Source organism: Chaetodon trifascialis, chromosome 7 (genome assembly GCF_039877785.1).
Source record: "Chaetodon trifascialis isolate fChaTrf1 chromosome 7, fChaTrf1.hap1, whole genome shotgun sequence".
Classification (NCBI taxonomy): Eukaryota; Metazoa; Chordata; class Actinopteri; order Chaetodontiformes; family Chaetodontidae; genus Chaetodon; species Chaetodon trifascialis.
In genome coordinates this window covers 9,865,934-9,888,282 of record NC_092062.1, presented here as the reverse complement: position 1 = coordinate 9,888,282, position 22,349 = coordinate 9,865,934, and the positions used below count along the sequence as shown (strand labels likewise).

At 44.5% G+C, this 22,349-nt stretch overlaps 1 protein-coding gene across 2 annotated transcripts in view; it reads right to left on the bottom strand.

The window, feature by feature from the left end:
- Positions 1-7,404: 7,404 nt before the first annotated feature.
- Positions 7,405-22,349, bottom strand: part of LOC139334314 (teashirt homolog 1-like) — a 36,555-nt gene continuing 21,610 nt past the window's right edge. For both annotated transcript variants that reach the window (XM_070967121.1, XM_070967120.1), the window contains exon 3: positions 7,405-12,229. In XM_070967121.1, coding sequence (XP_070823222.1) covers positions 8,694-12,229 — 3,536 coding nt within the window. In that variant the 3' untranslated portion in view covers positions 7,405-8,693. The remainder of the gene's footprint in view (positions 12,230-22,349) is intronic.

Here is a 22,349-nt window from a genome sequence, read left to right as displayed (position 1 = left end):
GCACTTCCCGAAGACACACACACACACACACACACACACACACACACACACACCAAATAACACTACTGTATTTATATTCATCATATTTACTAATTTGCAAAACATCACAACACACACAGATGCACATTTACCTCACCATATGTATTTGCCATAGCATTTGCTGCCATATCGGTTAAACATTCCTTTTAGGTTTTAAAGGTATTTACTGCTTCACAAAAGCACCGACACACGCACACACACACACAGACGTCAACGTATTAATCTAATTAATGCTTTATTGAGTCACTGAAGCAAAAATTCTGTGAAGCTGAAGAGAAGTGGTGTCAGCGGTGCCTTAGCAGCACTGCAGCTGAAGCTTGGAAAACAATCACCTCCAATGGAATGACAGAGGGTCATTTCAACAATATTAGTCATTTTCACTCATGAACAGATGTCTTAAGGGACAAGATTATGGCTGTGATTTCACTGTGACTCAACAAGCATATCACCAAAGCGTGAATGCGCTTGTGTGTGTGAGTGTGTGTTAGAGGCTGTGTGTCTGCATTAGTGAATTTGAATGCTCTTGTTTATGTATATGTTGCTTCTCAGTGGACATGACAAATGTGTCGCCCCTTCAGTGTGTGCAACACCAAGATGTCGCCTTCCCCCACCAGTGGAAAACACACATACACACACACACACACACACACACACACCCTGCCACCTCTTCACCCTCGATCCCCTCTTCCTGCCCCCCCACCTGCATAATAACCCCCCCTCTGTCTTCCCTGCCAGAGCACCCATGTCCAAACCAAACACAACAGATCAACAACTCGGCATGCAGATCGTGTCACAGGATAAATTATGCGCAGCGTGTCAGCTTCATACGTGGGCTCTCGGCTGGCTGTCCGTGACATGTGTCAGGGTGCCCCTGCATCTCCGCCGCGCAACGCTAATGACGTGATGCCGGGTTAGCCTCCGATGCACCCCACCCCACCTCTCCGCCTGCCCTCAACCACCCCAACCCTTCTACCCCTTCACCCACCCTCTACCCATCACGCGACGATGAGACAGTGTGTCACCTCCAGAAGGGCGGAAGAAGAAAAAAACTCAGGTTTTACGGGTATAAAGATGGACAACAGTGTCTGGACCAGTGTGAGACTGTGGTGGTTGATGGCTGAGGGCCTTCAGATAGAAGAGTTTGACCAATATGGAATTTTGAGGTACTGGTACTCAGAATCTGTTTTCCTCTGAAATGTCATTGGTTATAATGGGGAAAAAATGAAAACTAAACTTTTTTCAAAACAGTTTTTTAAATGTTTTTTATATATATATCTTAAATATTAATATTGCTTAATTATTATTAACAACAATATTGATGTTGATGATAATTATAGTGATAAAGGTAATTGTTATCAATGCCACTGCATCCTTATCCATTCAGAGATATACAACACCAAGGTAAATGCCAAAGGCCAGTATCAGCTCTGTATATCGGTCTAACCCTTTTACATACACAACATGACATGTAAGACCTTTTTAAAACAATTTACCGGTCTCCCCTTCCTCCTTCCCTCAGCAACCCCCCCAAAAGAAAAAAAAAATCTCTACCTTCTCTTCCCACTCAAGATGGTGCATTTTTTATTTATGGCCTCTTTTTTTTTTATTTTTAGTCTTTGTATGCAAATCCTGTCTGACTTGTCTGAATTATGTGTGTCTGTCCGGGAGCCTCTGTGATTCGGAGTGACTGAGGATTGCACACACGGTGATTGCATCCACTGGGCCTACTCTGAGCCTTGCATAAGTAATTGAGATGTCAGTATGTGTTCTCATATTCCCACAACAAAACTGTAGGAAAACATGCACTGTTGAAGGTCATTTGAATAATTCCTTAATGGAAGGGAGGCCTTGTTTTTCGGGATGCATGAAAAAGCAAATGTCAATGATCAAAATCAAGCAGCATCATATCTCATGGAGGCAGCACTGATTCCTGGAGCACTTCACCCTCTGTCTCCTTCTCTTTCTCTCTGAAAAGATAGATAAGGGATAAGTGTCTTTGTGCATATCAACACAAGCCACTATTTCTCAAGGGTCTTTTTGAAACACAAATTGGTTTTGAGACATTTTCTATGTTGACCTCTTTGATTTGAAATAGGAAATGACAGGGACATGGTAGTTCTCATATTCAAAAAAAACCCCTGAGAGGTCAATGACTAAATCATACATACACACACAGAATAATGGGAAATATGTCATTAATCTTTCATGTATGGATTATTACTGTAGCTATAGACATGTCTCCTGGTGATCAGGCAAATAGAGATAGATTAGCTGTTCTACAGAGGAGATGTGCTTAAAAAAACATCTAACATGTATATATAGTGCCCATTGTATCGGAATCTTAGAAGTTTAGAATTTATATCAGCATTTCCTGCTGAAGAAACAAAGATCCACGGCAAACAAACAGACCCACTCCCCTTCTGAAAAAACAAAAAAGCATGAATGAAAAAAAAAAGAAAAATTACAGTGCAGTGTAAGAACAGAATGGATAGGTATCGCATCTTGTTTTGTAAAACCACATCCCTCATCCACCAAGATGGAGGAAACATTTCATCCTCTGTATGCTCTGTGTTTTGTCCGGGCTTGTGATGGATGAAGGGCCTGGCGACACACACCTGCAGTTCTCATCCACCACCACATCATAACTAAAGGCTTGGCAGACTGAGATGATCTCCTACATCCGTTAGCCTGCTGCTGTCAAACACCATCATTCTCCAAAGACAACTCTGTCACATCAACCCTCCCACTGCAAAATAAACCCACCTTGATGAAAGACTGCCGCATGTCCATCAAAAAAATACAAATACACTGCTACTGACACCAACCGAGTGCTGCACTCTCACTTGCAGTGCCATGAGTATCACACAGAGTGCCTGAAATGATGTACTAAGACTCTGATAAGTATCTAAAAAATTCAGTCTTGCACAACAATCAGCTTCTTCTGTCTGAGTCAGGAAGAGACAAATAACACCTATATAGCCAACGCTATGCACAAAGATAGAGGCGCTGGTTAAAATCTGCATCATAAAATTTTCTAAAGGTTTTCAATAACACTACAACAGGTTATGTTTTCAAGCTATGAGAGGCATTTTCTCGTAGAACATGATGCAAAACCTATATGCAAAATTATAAAAAATCTAGGAAAAATTTGATGAAGTTAACACAATCTGGATTAAAGAATTAAGGACCAAGATTTTGCCAGTACCCTGACAATATGAAATGTAAGTTTCTAAACAGGGTTCTGCTGTTATATTACATACATGCCTTTTTAGTGTCTGTGATTACACTTTCTCAAAATTTAAAAAAGGTTGCAGCAACCTTACTATATAGAACTCTTTTCAGTTAGTCCTCATGGATTGTAGAATTGTCACAGATCCTACACATTTTGCAGTATGAAACTGAGCAACGTAATTGAATCAAGTCTCCAAACTGACTTAAATCAACATAAAAATAGACTGAGGCAGGTATCTCGTGCAAAACGTGAATACTGATAAGTTCTTCCTGAATGCATTCGCCACAATGAGCCGTTTTATCAGAATCCAACCAGATTTCTCCGACTTTAGTTTGTGATCCAGTACAAAGGCTCTCAGTCGTCGTTGCTTTGTTTGTTGATTCTCTGTCAGACATTGTTTGTTTGGTTTGAGGTATTTTGGAAGGGTATTAAACCATACGTCGGAGTTGTGTGCAAAGTTGGAGGGTTTATAGGCTGCAGGCACGCGCCAGGATCCTCAGCAGGAGCTTTGTCTTTGTTTCATGGCCGACGATGATCTTCATGCCGCTGTCATATGGAAACCTGGAACAACGGCCACGAACAGATGAAGCCTTACAAAAGGCTGGTGGGCTGCATGAATTACATATATTTGAGGTAATAGCACACCTTGAAGATTTGAAGGTGAAGCTCTAAGAACAAGCAAAGATCTTTGGCACTGGATCAATATGCCCTCTCTTAGTTAACTTCTCTTCTGTGACCCCAAACCTTCGAGGGACACCTTTGGATCGTTAGCTGCTATTTAATGCACACTTTTTTTTTTTTCAGTCTAACTGAAATCATTCTGATTAAAGATTTTGAATCAGCTGTTCAAATCCGAGGCGATCTCATATGGTTCGGTGTTTACATGCGCCGATGGATTTAATCGGAACAGCTGTGTGACATTTGCAAAGTGATGAACCCATCATGCATTTGTTTTCCTCAACAGCCACCTTTCATGCACAAACCCACTCAACAATATCTGTTTGACACATGTTTGAGCAGGTCCTTGAAGATGCATATCTATGTAATAAGTTGTTACTTCTTGTTTTTCTAGGTGTCCACTAATGTTCAGTTCTTTAAGCGCTTTTATCAAAACAAGCTCTCTGCAGAGGTCCAGTTCAGCTTCAAAGTGGAGAAATCTACATTCCCACGCATTTACGTCAAGATGGGGAGCATGCATAGAAAGACTGCAGCCAGAAAATAATCAGGTTTAATTGTTTAATTGTTGAGGAATATGTATGAAAAGTGTATGAAAAGGTTTAAAATACCCCTCTGCAACTGATTCTCACCTGATTCTTCTGATTGATGGGTAAATATGGAGCATTTATTATTTTGTTGCAAATGATTGTAATTGGAATATTAGGCTCCATGTAAATGTAGCTAACAACCCCTCACCTGATTACGGTCAGCCCTGTGCCTTGTAAACAAACCAACTAGCCAAGTTTACAAGTTTACAAGTCTGGAGTACAATAACAAAAAAAGAAGAAAGAAAAGCTCACATTTCTGGTCAGGAGGACAAACACACCTACTTTTAAAACATTATGAAAGACTTGGATATCAACTGTTTTGGATATGCACAAGTATCGCAATGCTGACCTTCTCGAGGAGGTGGTTGAATGAATGAAAGTCATGTCATTTGTTAATGTCATATGTTAATTGGAGTATGCACGGCAGCTGGTAAAGCAAATATTAGTAGAATATTAATTTGCCATGTAAACAGCTGAGTAGGAATGAGGACGAAAACTGGAATATTTTGTGCATGTAAATGTAGTCCTTGCCTCTAACAGATGACATAAACATATAGAGCATACTTGATGCAATGTACAGAACTGGAGTGTAGACTACACACTCCCATACAAACACCAATATATAGCTGTTCTATCTAGGCAGAGGCAGATGCGAGCTACGCAGGTTAATACTCCCTCCCCGTGTTCCCACCAGCTCAGGTAATTTTGTTATTCCGTTTGTGCACTCTGTCTACACCCACCCCTGTCTGCTGTACATAATGGTCCCAGCCCTGAGAGGAAGCAGGCATTTACTTATACAAAACCTTGAGGAAATCCCTACCAATCCTCAGGGCTCACGTTCAGCAGCGCCCAAAACACAAAGGCTATGCAAATCTGCCCAGCCTGCGTTTATCTACCCTCGGTTTCCGTTTGCACCACGGGAACCAGCATTGTGCCGTGCGTGGCGATTATCGCATGTAATTTACATAGAATACGCACAGGAAACAGTGCACTGATCTCTAACAAAGCAGGAAAGAGTCTCTATCGGCTCAGCAGCTATCTGACGGCACAGCAAAATTACAGGTTTAGCTGTGGGGTATTAAACCTACAAGGTGTTTTTTATTTCTGGTGCGCAGGGAACACTATCTCCTCCAAATGTTGCTTGTTTATCTGCCTTGTTTGTTTTATAACCCAACTCTAGCAGCCCCTTTCTGAGGAAGCTGCATCTTCAGCCGGGCTAATCTGCCCTCTGCCTGTGTTTTCCTTTGTCACTGAACCCGTGTATCAACACAGCGAGGTGCAGCCAGATCGAGGAGGTGTGTAATTGCACAAAGACACTCATGCTAATATAGCTGGAAGAGTGAGTGAGTGTGTGACTGACTCAGCCGACATGAGAGATGTTGTGAGAGTGAGGAATGGAAGTCATAACACTGCAGCATGGCGTCATCCATACAAAGGCTGGTACTGTAAGTACTCTATCAGAAACTTGAGACATGAGGGCAAGATGAGAGATCAAATTCCTGATGCAGACGCTTCACCTGCAGGGCTGCCTGAGGAAGAAAACCCCCAACTTGCTGCTTTGGCTGGGGGGTCATGTAGAGGTCATTATACACAATGAATCGCGTTCACCTCTCACCAAAGCTTAATGTTAAGTCTGTGGTGTACATTTAATGAAGTCAGTCCTGGATCAACAGCACATAAGTTAGAGAAGACTGAGGATAAGCAAAATGTGGTGAGAAGAAGCTGTGCAGCGGCTTTAAATGATGGAGAAGCTGCTTGAGTAGTTAAAAAGGTGCAAGGATCTTCTGTCATGCTCTGCAAGCAACTATGCAAACATTCATTTTGACGAGATGGAACCAAAGTCAATGAAGTGGACAGGGAAATGGTTTTCCGCACTGAACTGCATCATTTTTGATCAGCCTTAGAAAATCACATGCTGGCTGTGGAAATCAAAAATAGTCAGCCAATAAACGTGTTCAAACTAAAGACGCTTTATCCTGCAAAGATGTTTTATCTGTACAAATGTGCGTTGAAGACCTGGCATTTACAGTACACGGGAGCATTAGATTCTGGCTCCGATGAATGACGCAGGCAGCTTAGGGTCACCGATTGATGAGTAGTTTCTGAAATATTCAATCATTCAGGTTAGTTTATAGACTCTGCATTTTCAAGTTCCACAGCTATGTCGCTTAACTGCAACACTTACATCAAAAACATTAATGTCATTTTTTGAAATGTACAAAAATACATTTTCATGTTGGCAGCATTGCAGTTGATCAGAGAAAAAGACAACTTGCTGTTTGTGCATCATCTAGATGTGTTAATTATTGTTCGGTTCACTGTGGCCAGTCAGGAGGCTATATCAAGCAGAACAGACACCCATCTGATTTAGTTCCAAGAAGACAGGCAAAAGTACACTGCTGCCATTAATATAACACTGATTCTTTCAGAACGGGCCCTCCGAAGGCCAGTCACAAGCCTAGCATGGGTTTTTTACAGTACAATAGGCACCCTTACAGGGCTTATCATCCCAGTCATCTTCATTATTAGAATAATCTTCGGCAGTATGATGTGGCCCAGTCATCAGCTGTAAGTATGACACCAGTGACTTTTTTCCTTTTCTCTTGAAATTTTGTAAATATAAAAGCAGGCCTGTGGCAGACCACAAAACATGTACTAAGTGTGAGACAAGGAAATTTTGAATCTCACCTCCGCAATGTATAAGTTTAAGTACAGCCAAAAAGAAAAGAAATCCTCTCACACTGTGTCAGGATTTGATATAGGTGTGATCGCTTTAATCTGCCGCAAAGCAAACGCTACAGAGTTAAGTTATATACATGTTGAGTTTGGTGCACCACCATGACAAATGAACACACAACCACAAAGGTATGACTGTTAACAACTGCTTTGGGGTTTATTTTACAATTGAGAAATAAATGAAACAAACTAATCGGTGCTAAAAACTTTTTTTTTTTTTTACAATATTGTCGATAAAACATTGAAATGTATAGTCATTGTGCATCGCTTATTTATTTTCCACACCATTTCATGCATCAAATTGGATGCAAGTATAATTAAAATCATTTCTGTAAACCAAGCCGAAGAAGCTAAATTTGTATTTTCTTTAAAAAAGGACATTTTGTAGCTCTACAGCATATATCTATATACACCATCTGTTTTTATTTTTTAGCATTTTTGTATATAAAATGACAATATAAAAGTTAGAGAATGCACACACCTTAAGATACAAAGAATGTTGAGCTGTTTTCAAATGGTAAGATATGTCTTATGGAGTACTGACATTTCACTGGTAATCATCTACATGTAACGGACTGTTCTCTTTACAGTTGAATAAAGCGACACAATTTAGAAAGAGAAAGTTGTAACAAACCATACAACTGGAAAATTGCTATAAGGTGATACTTCACAACAAGGAAAAGTTTTTTGAGCAAACTTGCATACTGACGGCCATTCATTTTCACTGATTGACTCGTAACCAGAAGCAGCATTTCAGTTTTTCCAAAATGTTCACGTGATCTTTTTTCTAGTACACTGACAGACTTATGAGCAGGCCATTCATCATCAAAAACATTGCAGTGACAGGAACCCAAAAAGGAGAGGGGGGGATGGAAATGCTAATCCTTGATCTTTTAAAATCAATCTGATTTTGACAAATGCAAGATATTTCAAAACATGTTCTCTTTACAAATTCAACTGTCTAAGGTGCTACTTCAGTCTTTCAGGGTATTCTTTCATTCTTTTGGTGTATACATTTAATTTTCACCTTCTTCATATCAAGTATTATACAGTTTTCTCTTCCACCAATTCTTTTTCCTCTCACCACCTTTACCATTGAAGCAGTAGTTGTATTTTTGCCATGAAAAGATTAAAATCTTGTGTTTAACCTTGATTCACTAAAATACATGCACAGATCAGACAAATAGCATATAAATATATTACAAAATAAGTGTAAAAAAGCTTGGCAAAACAAAAACAAATCAACATGAAAAGACATGGTCCAGTCAGGCAGTTATCACAACAAAAAAAAGAATAAGACCGATTTTTTCTGGCGGCTCAGTTCGGCCCAGTGCAGTAACTGTGAACAATGTCATTTTAGTGCAATGAAATTCTAATCAGTTCCACAGCTGTCAGTCTCTACCCTCAGCTCAAGACCCGGCTTAAACCTTCTCCATCTTGTCTAGCTTCTCCAGTTTCTCCAAGGCAGTGACAAACACCAGGTGGTCCTCTGGAGACTTGCCGTGGGTCTTGCTGAGGTGCAGTTTGACTGCGTGTTTGCTGACGAATGTCCGATTGCAAAGTCTGCACTGGTACACAGAGCCTGTGTCGTCCTCTGGCGTGGTCAAGGCTGACAGGGGGCTGCCGAATGTCATTTTGTCTGTGATCACCTTTGAGGCAGCCTGCTGCTCCCGTAGGTGCTCAGCTGACAGTTTGGACAGGTCCTTCAAGCTGAAGCCCAGGTGAGACTCCAGGTGGCTGATGTAGGAGGAGGGAGTCCTGAACTGGGAGGCACAGTCACCACAGAGGAACACAGGCTGGCACGAGTCCATGTTCTTGAGAAACTTGGTGCCCCCAGTCCGTCTCAGCTGGTACTTGACATTAGCCAGCCAGTGGGATATGGTGGTCATGGAGAGGCCTGTGAACTTACAGATGTGGACCCTTTCCTGGGGGCCCAGGTCAGTCATGGCGTAGCGGCCCTCTGAGGTCTCCCTCAGGCTGGAGGCAAACTGTGCCTGGAGGATGAGGAGGTGCTGGGGATTCCAGTTGGATTGCCTCCCTTTCCTCTTCTGCACTGGTGAGAGGTCCTCTAGGGCATCCTCAAATGCACTGCCGTCAGCATCTGACTTCTCTGAGATGGAGGAGGGAGTTGAAGATTTGGGCGTCAGTCTTCCAGTGAGATTCTTTACCATATCAGAAATGTCCATCAGAGCGTTCTCTCTCAGGGGAGAGGAGACTGAATCAGGGAGGGAAATTAGGGGTTTATTACCATTCACACTATTGTTGGTCAAGAGCACACTGCTGCTGTTGTTATTGTTATTGTTGCTGTTAGTGGTGGACTTGTGTTTACTCAGGTCTATGGGCTGGTCATTGTTTTCATACAACTGATAGTGGTTGATGGGCTCAGCTGGCTTGCCCTGAGGAGTTGGGGTGAAAACTGGCTTATCCATCATGCTGTTGCTGATTTTGTAAAGCATAGATAGTGGGTCTGCAGCTGGGCTTACTGGTTTTGAGGCTTTACCAAGGTGAGTGTTCATGATTGACTGGAGTGCACTGAGAGGGTTGATGAACGGACTTTCCGGTGAGTGATCGGTGATGATGCCAAGACTGTTACCATTAGTTACAGGGGATTGACACGCCTCAGAGCCGTTCTTTGAATGGCTGTTGTGGCCGTCTACTAGGCTCTCTTTGGGCTCCTTCTTGCAGATGAGCTCTGAATCTACACTGCCTGGACTGCTGCTTCTCATACCAGACGCTTTACCTACAGAAAGGTCATTTGGAGATGCTAATTGCTCTCGCTGCTCTCTCAGTGCAGGAGAGGGGGATTTTACTAGAGATGGGGCCCGGCATCGTTCCAGGCTCACCATCTTCTCCTCCTTTTCTTTCTTCACACTGGCAGCTTTCCCTGTCACTTTCTCCACAAGCTCCTCCATGGCAGTGACATTGCTCCTGAGGGGGGTGGGAGAGGAAGGGCTCCGAGGCGAGTGGATGACTGAATTGGGGTCATTCACCAGGCCTCGTAGCCCACTGTTAAACATTGGCTGCATCTGGACACTCTGGACCATTGGGGGTACAACAGTAGTTGAGCTCTTCATGGCACCTTGCAGCTGGTAGGCTGCATGAATGCTAGGGTAGCCACCCCATGTGGGTGTGCCTGTCTGGGCCTTGCTGATGGCACTGGATACTGTGTTCTCAAGGGATTTAAGAATATCTAAACCCTCTTTTGGTGTCTCCTCCAGATCTTCTTCTCTAAGGTATTTATATGATGTGGCGTCATTCTCAGATTTCTCACCTGAGTCATCTTTCTCCTCCTTGATTTTTTTCTCCAGTAGCTCACCTGCTTCAACCTTTTCATCCTCACCTCCTTCCCTCTTTTCCTCTGAGCCAGAGGACAGGGCAGGGGACACCGGCTGGGACTTAACACTAGTGGGAACAGGGAGTCTGGTGGTGGTCGGTGGCAGAGGGATGGACTGAATCTTCTCTTCCACCACTGGATCAAAAACCAGCTGTTTGCCCTTCTTGGATGCAGAATTTGTAACCTTTAAAAAGTGCCCTGTAACCATCATGTGGGCAGTCAGCTGTTGCAGTGTATCATGAGAGCTCCCACACTCCATGCATTTGAGGATCTGGGCTTTACGAGCTTCAAACTGCCATGTGTAGCTGGCACCATTCTGGTAGCCATAGCGGTTGTTTGGCGTGACATAAGGGTTAGCTGCAGATTTTGGATCTTTGCCAACATCCCCAAGAGATACACTGCCACCACCACTACCAGCATGAACAGAGTCTGGGGAGCATGGGGAGAGTATAGCGTCTTGGATAGCTCGTTTTTTAGCTGAACTGGCGACCAGTTTAGTGGCCAAGGCTGGCACTGGTTCTTTGAGAGGCACTTTCTGGTAATGCTTGGTCTTGATCATATGAACGCTGAGATCTTGCAGAGACTCAAACGAGTGGCCACAGTACATGCACTTCAGCACCTTCTGGGCATCCTCTTTCCCCTCCATCTCCATCAGGGAGCGCTTGCGTGGTTTGGACCAGCGCTTTCCCTGTTCCTCCTCTTTGTCTTTGTTGTCATCTCGATAGTGGCCCGTCTCATTCATGTGGACTGTCAGACCCACCAGTGTGTCATAGGCAGCGCTGCAGTCTTTGCAACGAAACTTGCTTGCACCAGTGAAAACAGAACCATACAGCTTGTTGTTCTGCCGGTAGAGCTGCACTGTGCTGAAGAGGCTGGGCTCTGGTAAGAGGTGGTAGGGGGTCTGCTGGAGAGTTTTGGCAAGTGCTGCCTGATGCCAGTCATAGGCCACACCACTGCCATTACTAGCCCCACCACTGCTGCTCCCACTGCTGCTGGTTGCACTGTGGCTGCTAACAGAGCAAGCTGCTGTGCCATTAGTATTGCCACTCACGTTGCCTGTATGGTTGACAGTGGTGCTGGAGCTCCTACCATTATGGTGACTGCTAACCATGTTGACCCCACTGCTCTTGCTTGTGGTTGTAGTTGTGGAGACAGAAGCAGTACAGGCAGGCTCTGGAGTGGTGAGGGCACTGTTGACACTGCCAGCTGCAGCAGGCTTAGACTTCATGATGTCCATTGTGATACTGGACCAAGAGGCATCTGAGATGAGGTTTGCATAGACGGCTTTCATCTGTGCCAGGCTATCCTGGAAAGAGAGGCCGTTGTTGGGGCGGAAGGGCAAAGCTGTGCCTTCCCTCTCCTGACCGTCCCTGGAAGAGGTGCTCTTGAAGTCCGGAAGTCGGTCGCTGGCATCACTGAGTGGAGACCCATATCCAGCGTCAGGGTTAGTGCCATTGCTGAGTGGAGAGTCTCTGTAACTAGGTGGCTGGCCTCCATCCACATCTTCCTCTTCCTCGTTGCAAAGGAACTCAGTGTCCTGGCCGTCTAATGAGAGGCCGTCATCCTGCAGGTGCTCATCCTCATCTTGAGCGGCTGCCTTAAGCTCGTCCTCGGGCATGTATGCTGAAGAGAAAGGCAGCAAGAGAGAGAAGACAAAAAAGGGGAGGAAATGAGAGGAAAAAGAGGTCAGCTCAGTGAAATTAAAGATTTACAACACACTAACAGGACCACTGTCCAAATAACATGGAATGAATACTCAATGATGGGAAATGTAGGCTTTTATTCTCATCCAATATGAGTGTGTGAGTGTGTCTGTATGCATGCATGCATGAGTTTGTGTATTTTACACACATGTGGCTCTGAAAGCCAGTGGTGAAAAAAGCCTCCAAGGGAAAAATAAATCACTGAGCTTCTGACAGTTGTCCTTTTCCTTCCCAACTCCCTATTCCTCCACATATGCCTCCTGTTCCCCAGGAAATGACTGGCTGTTTGGCCTTGTTAGCCAGCTGCATGCTTGCATGTTCAATTCCCGCTTTCTCTTTTTCTCTCTTCCCCAAGCATTATTGTCTCTCACTCATTCAGTCTGTGAAGTTCAGCTCCTCACATGTTCAGGTTATGCAACTCATCAGAGAGAGAACAAAACAAAACACTAATTTGGAGATATCACAGCTTTTCCTAACCCACTCTGATGAGCTGAAGGTCATTTTCATTTGAGCTAATAGACAGGAACTGGCAAAACAATGGTACTTGGATAGAGAATGCCACAATGATTGGTGAAGGAAGGAGTCTGGGGCAGACACTTTAAGTGTTAGCAAAATTTACTGCTGTTGTGTGATCCAAAATGGCATGAACAATTCTCAACAAAGAAAGAGATTAAAAGAGGAGAGCAAATGCAAGATCAAAGATCAAGGTGTGGAGAAAGAGAGATAAACAGGACTGAGATGTAACAGATTTACCAGTCAAATGTATATAGGCAAATGGGATAGAAGGCTAAATCGTGTGTGTGTGTGTGTGTGTGTGTGTGTGTGTGAGAGAGAGAGAGAGAGAGAGAGAGAGAGAGTGTGTGTGTGTGGAGGGGTGTGCATGCTAGGGAAGACACAGCAAGCATCAGTAAGTAGGAGAGACAGGAGGTGGTTAGGGGGAAAACAAGTGAATGAAAAGAAGATGTGGGGGAGAAAGAAAAAGTGAGCAGGAGGTGGTGGGATTGGTGGGTGGGGAGAGGGGCTGTAGGAGAAAAGCGAGAAAGGGAGAGAGAGAGACAGAGGGGTGAGGGAGGCAGGGAGACAGGAAAGACGGCCCCCTAGCTTCTTCCTTTATCTCCTTCCTGCATGGTGAGATGTGTGTCCTAGATGCCAGTATCAGTCTCTCCTGATGAAACAGATGTGCTGTCAGCTTCAAACGGCACGCTAACCTGTCATATCATAATCTAAGTGGACATAATACCTGATATATATACACTGGCACCATTTACTGCTGCCTGAGAGGAGATGGGTGGAGGAGGTGGGGGAGGTGAGCAGCTGCACCATCGACTGTGACTGTGTGATGATGTGCATGTGTGTGCGTGTGAGTGCCTCAGTAAGTGCCTGTCTGCGAACGCATGTTTGTCCGCATGCTCACCTTCCCATGCCTATGCGTGTCCTTAACACACTCTGCAGCTCATACATGTTTGCTCTTACAGTGCAAACCTGAACCCACCGACCATAATATTGCCTATAAGTCTGAGTTCGCTGTGCGCTACTGATACACCCTTCTCCAAATGAGCAACATACTCCCCTAACGCTTGACAGGATTTCAGTGAAATGAGAGCACTACAGGAGAACCTGGCTGCGCTTCAATCCCACTGACAGACTGAGACCGAGACAGTTTCTAAAACTCCTGAAAATCCCTAACACAGCAGATTAGCATTATGTGCTGTACTCTCTACAACACATCTGCAGAGTGTCTTCTGTTACAGTGCCTTCCCCCTCGCTAACCTGCTTCCAGAACAGGAGGATATCAATACATATCAGCCATTTAATATACAAAGCACCCTGCAGAACGGCTATCTATTCTTTACAAGCCCACACAAACAGTGCAAACATACAGTAGGAATTACCTATGTGAGTCACTCTCATCGGCTGCACCAAAAAAAAAAAAAAAAAGGCTAAACCCCAATAATTGGCAGTGCTTAATACACACACTCACACACATACACACGCAGAGACAGCAGGAATGAGAGGCAGCAGATCAGAAATATCCCTGGGTGAGTGACAAAACGCAGACTGCAGCAGGGAGGGGCTTCGAACAATGAGCAGGTCGCCAGGGAACCCTTTGACGATCCCTGTCAATCAATGCCTGTCCTGCCATGTTGTCATGGAAACAACAAAGAGGGAGATATCAAAAGCACACAGACAAAAGACTGGCAGAGACAGACATCTGTAAAAATCACAGGCAGCAAGTGGACGGTTTCGCAAACCATAAACGTACAACATCAGTGATGAAACATGGCTAACGGTAGTCTGAAATAAATGATCTCTCCATCTGTTTTGAGATGCCGCATCTATTCTGACAGGATGCTAAAATCTGAAGCATGTGGAAGGAAAAAATATTAAGAGCTATATATCACCTCTATCTGTTCAATCACTGCAACTTGAAGATGTGTGATTCTGACTAGCGGCTAGATTAAGCTCCCTCTCTCGTCCTGGACGCACATATGCAGAGCAACACCAGCAGCAAGGGGCGGGCTTGGGAAGGGGCAGGGCTGGCGCGCCGTCCCTGGCGGTTTGGTTTGCCGAGTGGGTGATGGCTGTGAGCAGGGCCATCTGCACGGGCGCCAAAGCGCCTGTCACTTTTGCTCGGGGACGTGCCGCCATCAAGGAGACAGGCGGCAGCGTGGCCAGGATAGCACTGCAGACTCACTGTCAGAAGCAGCAGCAATCAAGCCCACCACCAGCCACGCCAGATCACCAACAACACACACCAAGGATGGAGGAATTAGCATTTCAGTGTATCACTTATCTCCCAATACCTACACGTGCAGTTAATACACTGTTAATAAAAAAGGATATAGAATATGTTAAGTATCAAAAAGGGTCTGTAATAATCCCTCTGGATGTTGTAATGGCCTTTTTAAAAATGCATAATGCACAAATGGATTGACATGCACACTTAACGGTGTTGAAAGCAGGTATTATGAAAGGTTTCATGTCTCAGGCTACCAAATATACTTTGGCCAACAGAGGTTTATTTGATTAGAGATAAGAGCTTGAGTGTGTGTTTTGTTCCCATCTGCCTTATTTATTATCATTCTTATTCAAATGAGAGTCCCTGAAGGACTACGGCAACTAAAGTACAGATGAAGCACCCTCTATTCCGATTTGTACCTAAGGTATAAAGATTAAAAGGATGTTCTGCATCATTACAGATTTGCAATCTGTGATCAGGTTTGCGCGTTTAACACTAGTTCTGTGACCAGAGACCAGACCAGGGCTGAGGGTGCGCTGAGTCCTCTTGTGGATAACACACAGACAGTTTGATGTGATGTTTTTCTGATGAAAACACTGTGGTGAACGCCCTGTATCCTGCCTCAACACAACACTGGGCCTCACAATGGGACACCAAGATCGACCTAAGTACAGATCATCTCTAAAGCATTCTCCCACACACAGGGCTTGAATTCATGTATGACTTGATTTTTGTAAATGATACCAAATGAAACATGACCAGCAGACACGTCAGCATTTTGGCAAGGAGTAAAGCAGAAACATATCACTCCTTTTCAAAACTTTGCTATCTTTCTTCGCCCTGCCCATTTTTTTTGCCTTCTCCCTTTTCTTTGCTGAGAGTCTGCTGGTTGTTAAATCAATAAAACTCTCTGTCAGGCTCGCGGAGCTTCACCATTTGGCCGCTGTCAAAGCCAAACAAACCAGATAAGAAAGGCAGAAAGGCGATGAAACGAGAGAGAGAGGAAAAAGAAGGGGATGAAACCAGTCAGCCGCCCCTCTCCACCACCTCCACCACCAGCCCCATTTCTCCAACACCCCTCTTTCTATTTATTTACACACATTTCTTTATTTATTTGATGTGAGTTTGGGAAGAGGGGGCAATCACGGCAGTCATTTGCGGCACTAATGTCCAATCACAGGCCCCTTCACTCATGTGATTTAGGCAGTGCAGGAGTGGGTTCGCGGCCGAGAATGCTGGGGGGATAGATGGTGGATGGGGGGGCCGAGGCCGTTTAGGCCGGCCCCTAATAGGAAACTGGCAGTCTTATTCCTTCCCCAGATTCTGTTTGTCACCCCGCTCTCCATTACGTGCCTCTCAACCCTGATGGCTTTGGACAGGAGCTGATCAAAAAGCCATCGCTTGACCTACACGCCATGGCAGAACGAGACTCGCGCCCTGCACCGGGAGAGGGGGAGAAAGGGAGATGAGATAGAAGGGAAAGGGGAGGAGGAGGGGTGTACGTCGGTGTATGTGCTGAGAGGAGAAAGAGTGCGGCGGTGAGGAGGGAGGATGGAGGAGGGATGAGGAGGGAGGAGGGGGTGATAGCTCTCGGACCGGGACAAGAGGGCTGTAAATAAAATGACATTATTATTTCCTCTGTCCCGTCATGTAGAAAAGCCAATTATGGTAATGCTGCTGCCGGCGTGTCAGAGGGAATGCTGGGATGTGCTTCCCGTGAAGCGGCTAACATGAGAGCAATGCCCTGATCAGGAACACAGGCCTCAGTTTGACAAGAGACTGTACAGATAGGGAGAAGAAGAGAGAGAGAGAGAGAGAGAGAGAGAGAGAGAGAGAGAGAGAGAGACAAAAGAGAGAAAGAGATATGAAGCTCACAACAAAGCTGCATCTGGGCCTTGTTTTGTTCCCAGATAAATATTGAGCTATCTGCAGGAGAAAAGATTTTTTGAAAAATCAACCCATTACAGCTGACAAAATGAAGTCTGGGTATCCACAGTGTGAAGGGGGCACAGTTTATTCTCACAATTTACTTTATATTACCCTGATCATATTTCACTCTCACTGCTACAGTCATATATTCATAACATTTCAGTTGCAATGAGTTGTGGAAATCCCTCTTTATCTTGTGAAAAATCAACAAGCAACAAAACAAACACCCATGAGGAGGCGTGTCGTACAGAACCTTATTAAGTGCAGCTCCACGATGTGAAAATGATTGAGAAGCCCTAACCTATGAGAAGCTATCAACCTGAAAAGTTCAGGACTTTGTGAATTATACTCTGTCACACCTCAAAATTTGACGAGATGAATTATGCAAAGATGACGGTGAAAGAGCCGGATATTGAGGGTGAAGGCGATCATTTACTTTAGAAGCTAATTCGTTCTCATCTCATCTCAGGCTTCTCCCGGTATCCCGCTCTTAAAATTCCTCCTACGCTTGATAGGGGGGCTCTCCTTAAAATAATTCCTCAGCTACCTTTCTTTCACTCCCCTCTTTCTCTTTTTCTCCCACCACTCCTCCTCTACTCCTCCTCCTCTCTCCAGCCTTGCTCACATGCCCACATGGGCCCCTCCCAAGCGGAATAATGGGAGCATATGGCCTAGGCAGCACCTACAGGGCCTTAAATAACTGCTGCAGCATTCCAGCTCGCTGTACCAATTTATCTCTCACCCCCCTCTCCACCCCATTTCAAAACACTTCTAGCTTGAGTTGAGCTCAGCAGACAGCGGCGGATGGGACATATTGTTCTTCAGACACATAGCTACATAATGGACTGATGAAAAAAGTGGTGTGAATGCGAATAAGTGCTGCGCAAACAGGATTAGTGGTGAAATTCTGCATTATTGGCAGGTATTCAGCGAGTCAACCACCAGCCTTTCCGGTGATCGTTTGCGCCGGTGGCTCCATGAAAACACTTCGTGTCATGTTGATTTACAGTAGGCCGGTGGCATTATGTAAAGTCAACGCGCTGATCTCTCAGAGAGCAGTTTGTTAGTGTGTTTTTCCATGCAGGCAGGATGGCAATGTTGGATTAGCTGCCAGTCTATCCCTCTACTTTGGTTGGTGGTAGGAGGTAGGAGAGAATCTTCCTGGCCTTTGACAGGCAGCTCTGTTTACCAAAGGGGTTCTGATTCAACGTCTTTATCAGATGTTTCATCAGCATTTTGGGGAAGATATTAGTCATCCACTTGCTCACGCTACAAGCCGAACTAAACCATCAGCTAAATACCAAAATGAGCACACTATAGATCAGTGTGGGGCGTTCAGCTGACTAGATTGTTGTTTTGTAAAGTAAGGTGGGGTCAGAGGTCAGACATGTAGACAGCACTAAGCTGGTATGGGTCATGCTCTCATGTAAATATGTCAATATGTCCCACATACATCCTTCTGTCTGACCTCCACAGAATGATATATGGATTGATGGGAGGACTGTGTGGGGGCATTTGTGCATGTGCTTGTGTACGGGCAGGTGTAAGATCCACCAGGCATGTGGGCAGGTTTGAGTGTGTGTGCGTGTGTGTGTGTGTGTGTGTGTGTGTGTGTGTGTGTGTGTGTGTGTGTGTGTGTGTGCGTGCGTGCGTGCGTGTGTGTGTGTGTGTGTGGGTAAGTGAGAGAGAGTGAGTGTGAAAGGTGCTGCTGTTTTATTTATAGAGCAAGCGCTATTTATACCCAACTCAAAGATCAGTTCAGAGAAGCAGCTTGTGGGACACAGCCAAGATCACTCTCCATTACTGTGCATGCACAAAACCAACTCACACACAAACACACGCACACACACACACTCACACTGAAGCTGGGCCCGCAAGCACTATCGTCTCAGCTTTTTACACATGCATGCAGTAACAACACAGGGAGACATTTACAGTATATCTAGCCGAGTGTTAGTTGGTGAAGGGGTGGATGGGGGGGGGGGGGGGGGGGGGGGTCACGCTGACTGACTGAGTGTTCTTCATGGAGTACAGCAGGATTTAACATGCTGGGGATCAATAGAGTGAACCAGCGCCAATCGATTGCAATTCATCTAGCTTTTTTTTCAATTTCATTCTCACCCACTCACACTCCACATTGAGCTGCTGCTGCTGCTGTCTTGCGAGCAATACATAAATAAACATACACACATATGCATACACGTAAACACATAAACACAATAACACATACACACACCTGAGTGGCTGGAACGATTGCACCCTCCATGCAAACGCAGGTTCAATAAACCCGTATGGAATTTATTTATTTTTATTGAGCATATCAGCCCATCCTGGTCTTCTCTGCATAACAAGGCCTGTATAATTAAACCATAAATTTCAGTGCGCTCCTTTAATTACCACAGACAATGTCAGGAGGCAGCAGAGTAAACAAATGGCTTTGAAGTGAGAAAGAAAAAAAAATCCTTCGACACAGCAATGGAGAAGCTGTTCATTTTGGTTGGGATGTTGTTGCACTTGAAAAGGATGAAACGTTCAAAAGAGTGTACGTGCATGGGGAGTACAGTATGTATTTTTCCCCCTCCTGCCGTTTCTAAGAATGCTTTTGAGGGATGCAGGTTTGCTGTAGACTGAAGAGAAGAATTATCTGTACCGCTGCAAGCATGATGATGTGCAAATATGTATATTTGGATGAGCATGACACACTTGCAACAACTAATAAAGTATGTTAGGAAGTAAGTGTGTGTGTGTGTGTGTGTGTGTGTGTGTGTGTGTGTGCGCGTGTGTGTGTGTGTGTGCGTGCGCGTGTTTAAGCATTTGTTTTTCCTGAACAAACAGAAGGCACAGGAGGTGTGTTTGTTTCCGTTAGTAATTTATTGGGAGCCAGGGGTTCTTGTCCCTCTTGACCATGAATGGAGACATCTGCAGATTTGTGCGTCTTATACAGTATACAGTATATGTGCTTGTGTGTATTGTGTGCGTGTGTGCACACTTTAGGTCAATGTCAACACACAGACCTGCTTCCCAGCAGCTTAGCTAATTACACAAGAGCCCTGAAGGCCACTTAGAACAGGTTAGCTAATTAACAAACAGGCTGATTGCAGATTAATTGAGAGGTGTTCCTAATCTTCACCCCTAAACGCAATGACAAATGCTAACTGGCGCTAATTAGGCTGGTATGGAGAGCCGAGAGTGGAGGTTGTATTTACAGTCACTGCAGCTCATATGGATGTGTGGCTTATATCCAGCTGCCTTTCACAGGTCTGCCAACAGTTTAAGCAAATAAAACTACAGCGAAAGTACTCGGACAGTCTCATCAGCAGCCTTTTCAGGCGGCTGACAATCTAAACAGTCCAAGTGTGTTTTTCTTACATTTTTCTTTAATTAGTTTGTGAATATAGCTCTTTGGTAGAATTACAATTGTTATTATTATTGGCAATTTTGTTAGTAAACAGCAGTGAATTATTTTATTTATTGCTTTTAAATTTTTTTTTTTTTTTTTAACTATCATTTGTTTACTTTTAGTTGGGTTTGCACTGGTTCTTATGTTAACATACTAATTATCATTGCTTGGGTACTGTAATTACTATTATAGTGTCCTCTGAGCTTGGGCTCTGAGCATCATGTCACATCAGCTGTGAACACTTTCACCAATCTGTCTAAGATAAGTTACCTGTGATTATTATCTTCCACACTTCCTTTGAAAACTCCCTCTCATATGTTCACTCAATGCAGTTTAAAGCTGATAATGCTGGGTGGGGGTGGGGGGGTGCGCAATGATGTCTGCTCCAACCTAAATAGTGTGCGTAAATCATGAAACCTGAAACGGCTGCAACACAATAGGTTACGGTGGATTACCAGGGAAAATGAGGAGAAATAGGCCCCTCAGCAGGGATCTGAACCAGCACCCATCTGTGGGACGATCACCTGCCAATAACCCCCCCTCTAAACATGTAGACACACACTCAATCACAGCCACTAAAACTACTCCCCAAGGCCTGACTTCTTCCAACTTCCATCTGCCTAGATACATTTATCATACAGCTCCCCTGTCTATCACACACACACCTGTGCCTTTTAAGCTGCCCCCACCCTCCCCCCTTCCCCCACCCCCCAAACACACACATTCAAATTCCACCTGGCCTCCTCCAACCTCTGACCCCACCCTCACCCAAGTCTCTCTCCCTCCTATAATCCCTCCTTCCATCCATCGACTCTTTCGTTTCCTTCTGTCTTCCGCACCACCTGCGCTTTTAAATCCCCGCATCAGGATGGACTACTTCACCTGAACACACACGCACACTGCCAATAAATGCAGACACGAGCACATACACATAAACACATGCAAGCACCCTCACCCAAATCCCGGGAAACACACACGAATACAGATACACAACTATGTACAAACACACACAAACACACACACACACACACACACATGCACTGTCCCTGACAAGACAACAGCCAGCAGCAGCTGCTTCCATCTCCTAGCAACGGCCAGCCTGATAGATGACCCAACGATGGATAATTACCGTAAATCACCACAGCTCACACACTAAAGGAGAGAGAGGGGCAAGAGAGCTTGAGAGAGCCTGAGAAAGAAAGCGAGAGAGAGAGAGAGAGCAGGGACTGAAAGGGATCAGAAATAGAGGGCTGGGACTGGTCATGTGTGCACTAATGCACCTTGATGAGCTCAAATTCATCTGCCTTTTAAAGCACACACATAATGTACAAACGCAGACTCTCACGTGTCCACAAACACACTTAGATAAGCAGAATTCAGACACCCGGGTATGCAAAATAAAACTGTATATATACGCATAAACACAGCGTAAAAATACAAATCTGCATATAAGCACAAGTGTATGAGCGTGCACACGGTTGTGTTTACGACACACAGGCACACTGAGAGATACACACTGGCCGCATTGTTGCTGTAACCTGAAACCGCGGGCCCTGCCTCCCTACAGAGGAGCTTGTCTGTCACAGATTCACCTCTTTTACACTGAGGCGCCAATCAAAGGCCAAACTGTGCTGTAGGGTGTGTCTAAACACTACTGTGGAGAGCAGGCATCAGTTTTGTGGTATACTGAACACAGAACTGACGCCTGACAAAGTATTACTGAGTTTTGGTCAGTGTAATAAATCTTTCGATGTGAAATGAGCTGCACCTGAAAGTTCCTCTGAGTATGATGTGTAATAAGTTGTCCGTATTCTTTTAACACTCCACTGATGATTATAAAACACATTTGCATAAAGTCATACCCGGCTGGAATGCAGTCTGTTTTCCACGCATTCTAAATTTAGCAAGATGACAAACTACCTCCAGAAGTTTTAAATAATTGCACTCTGGACAAAGTTTACTCCGAATTAT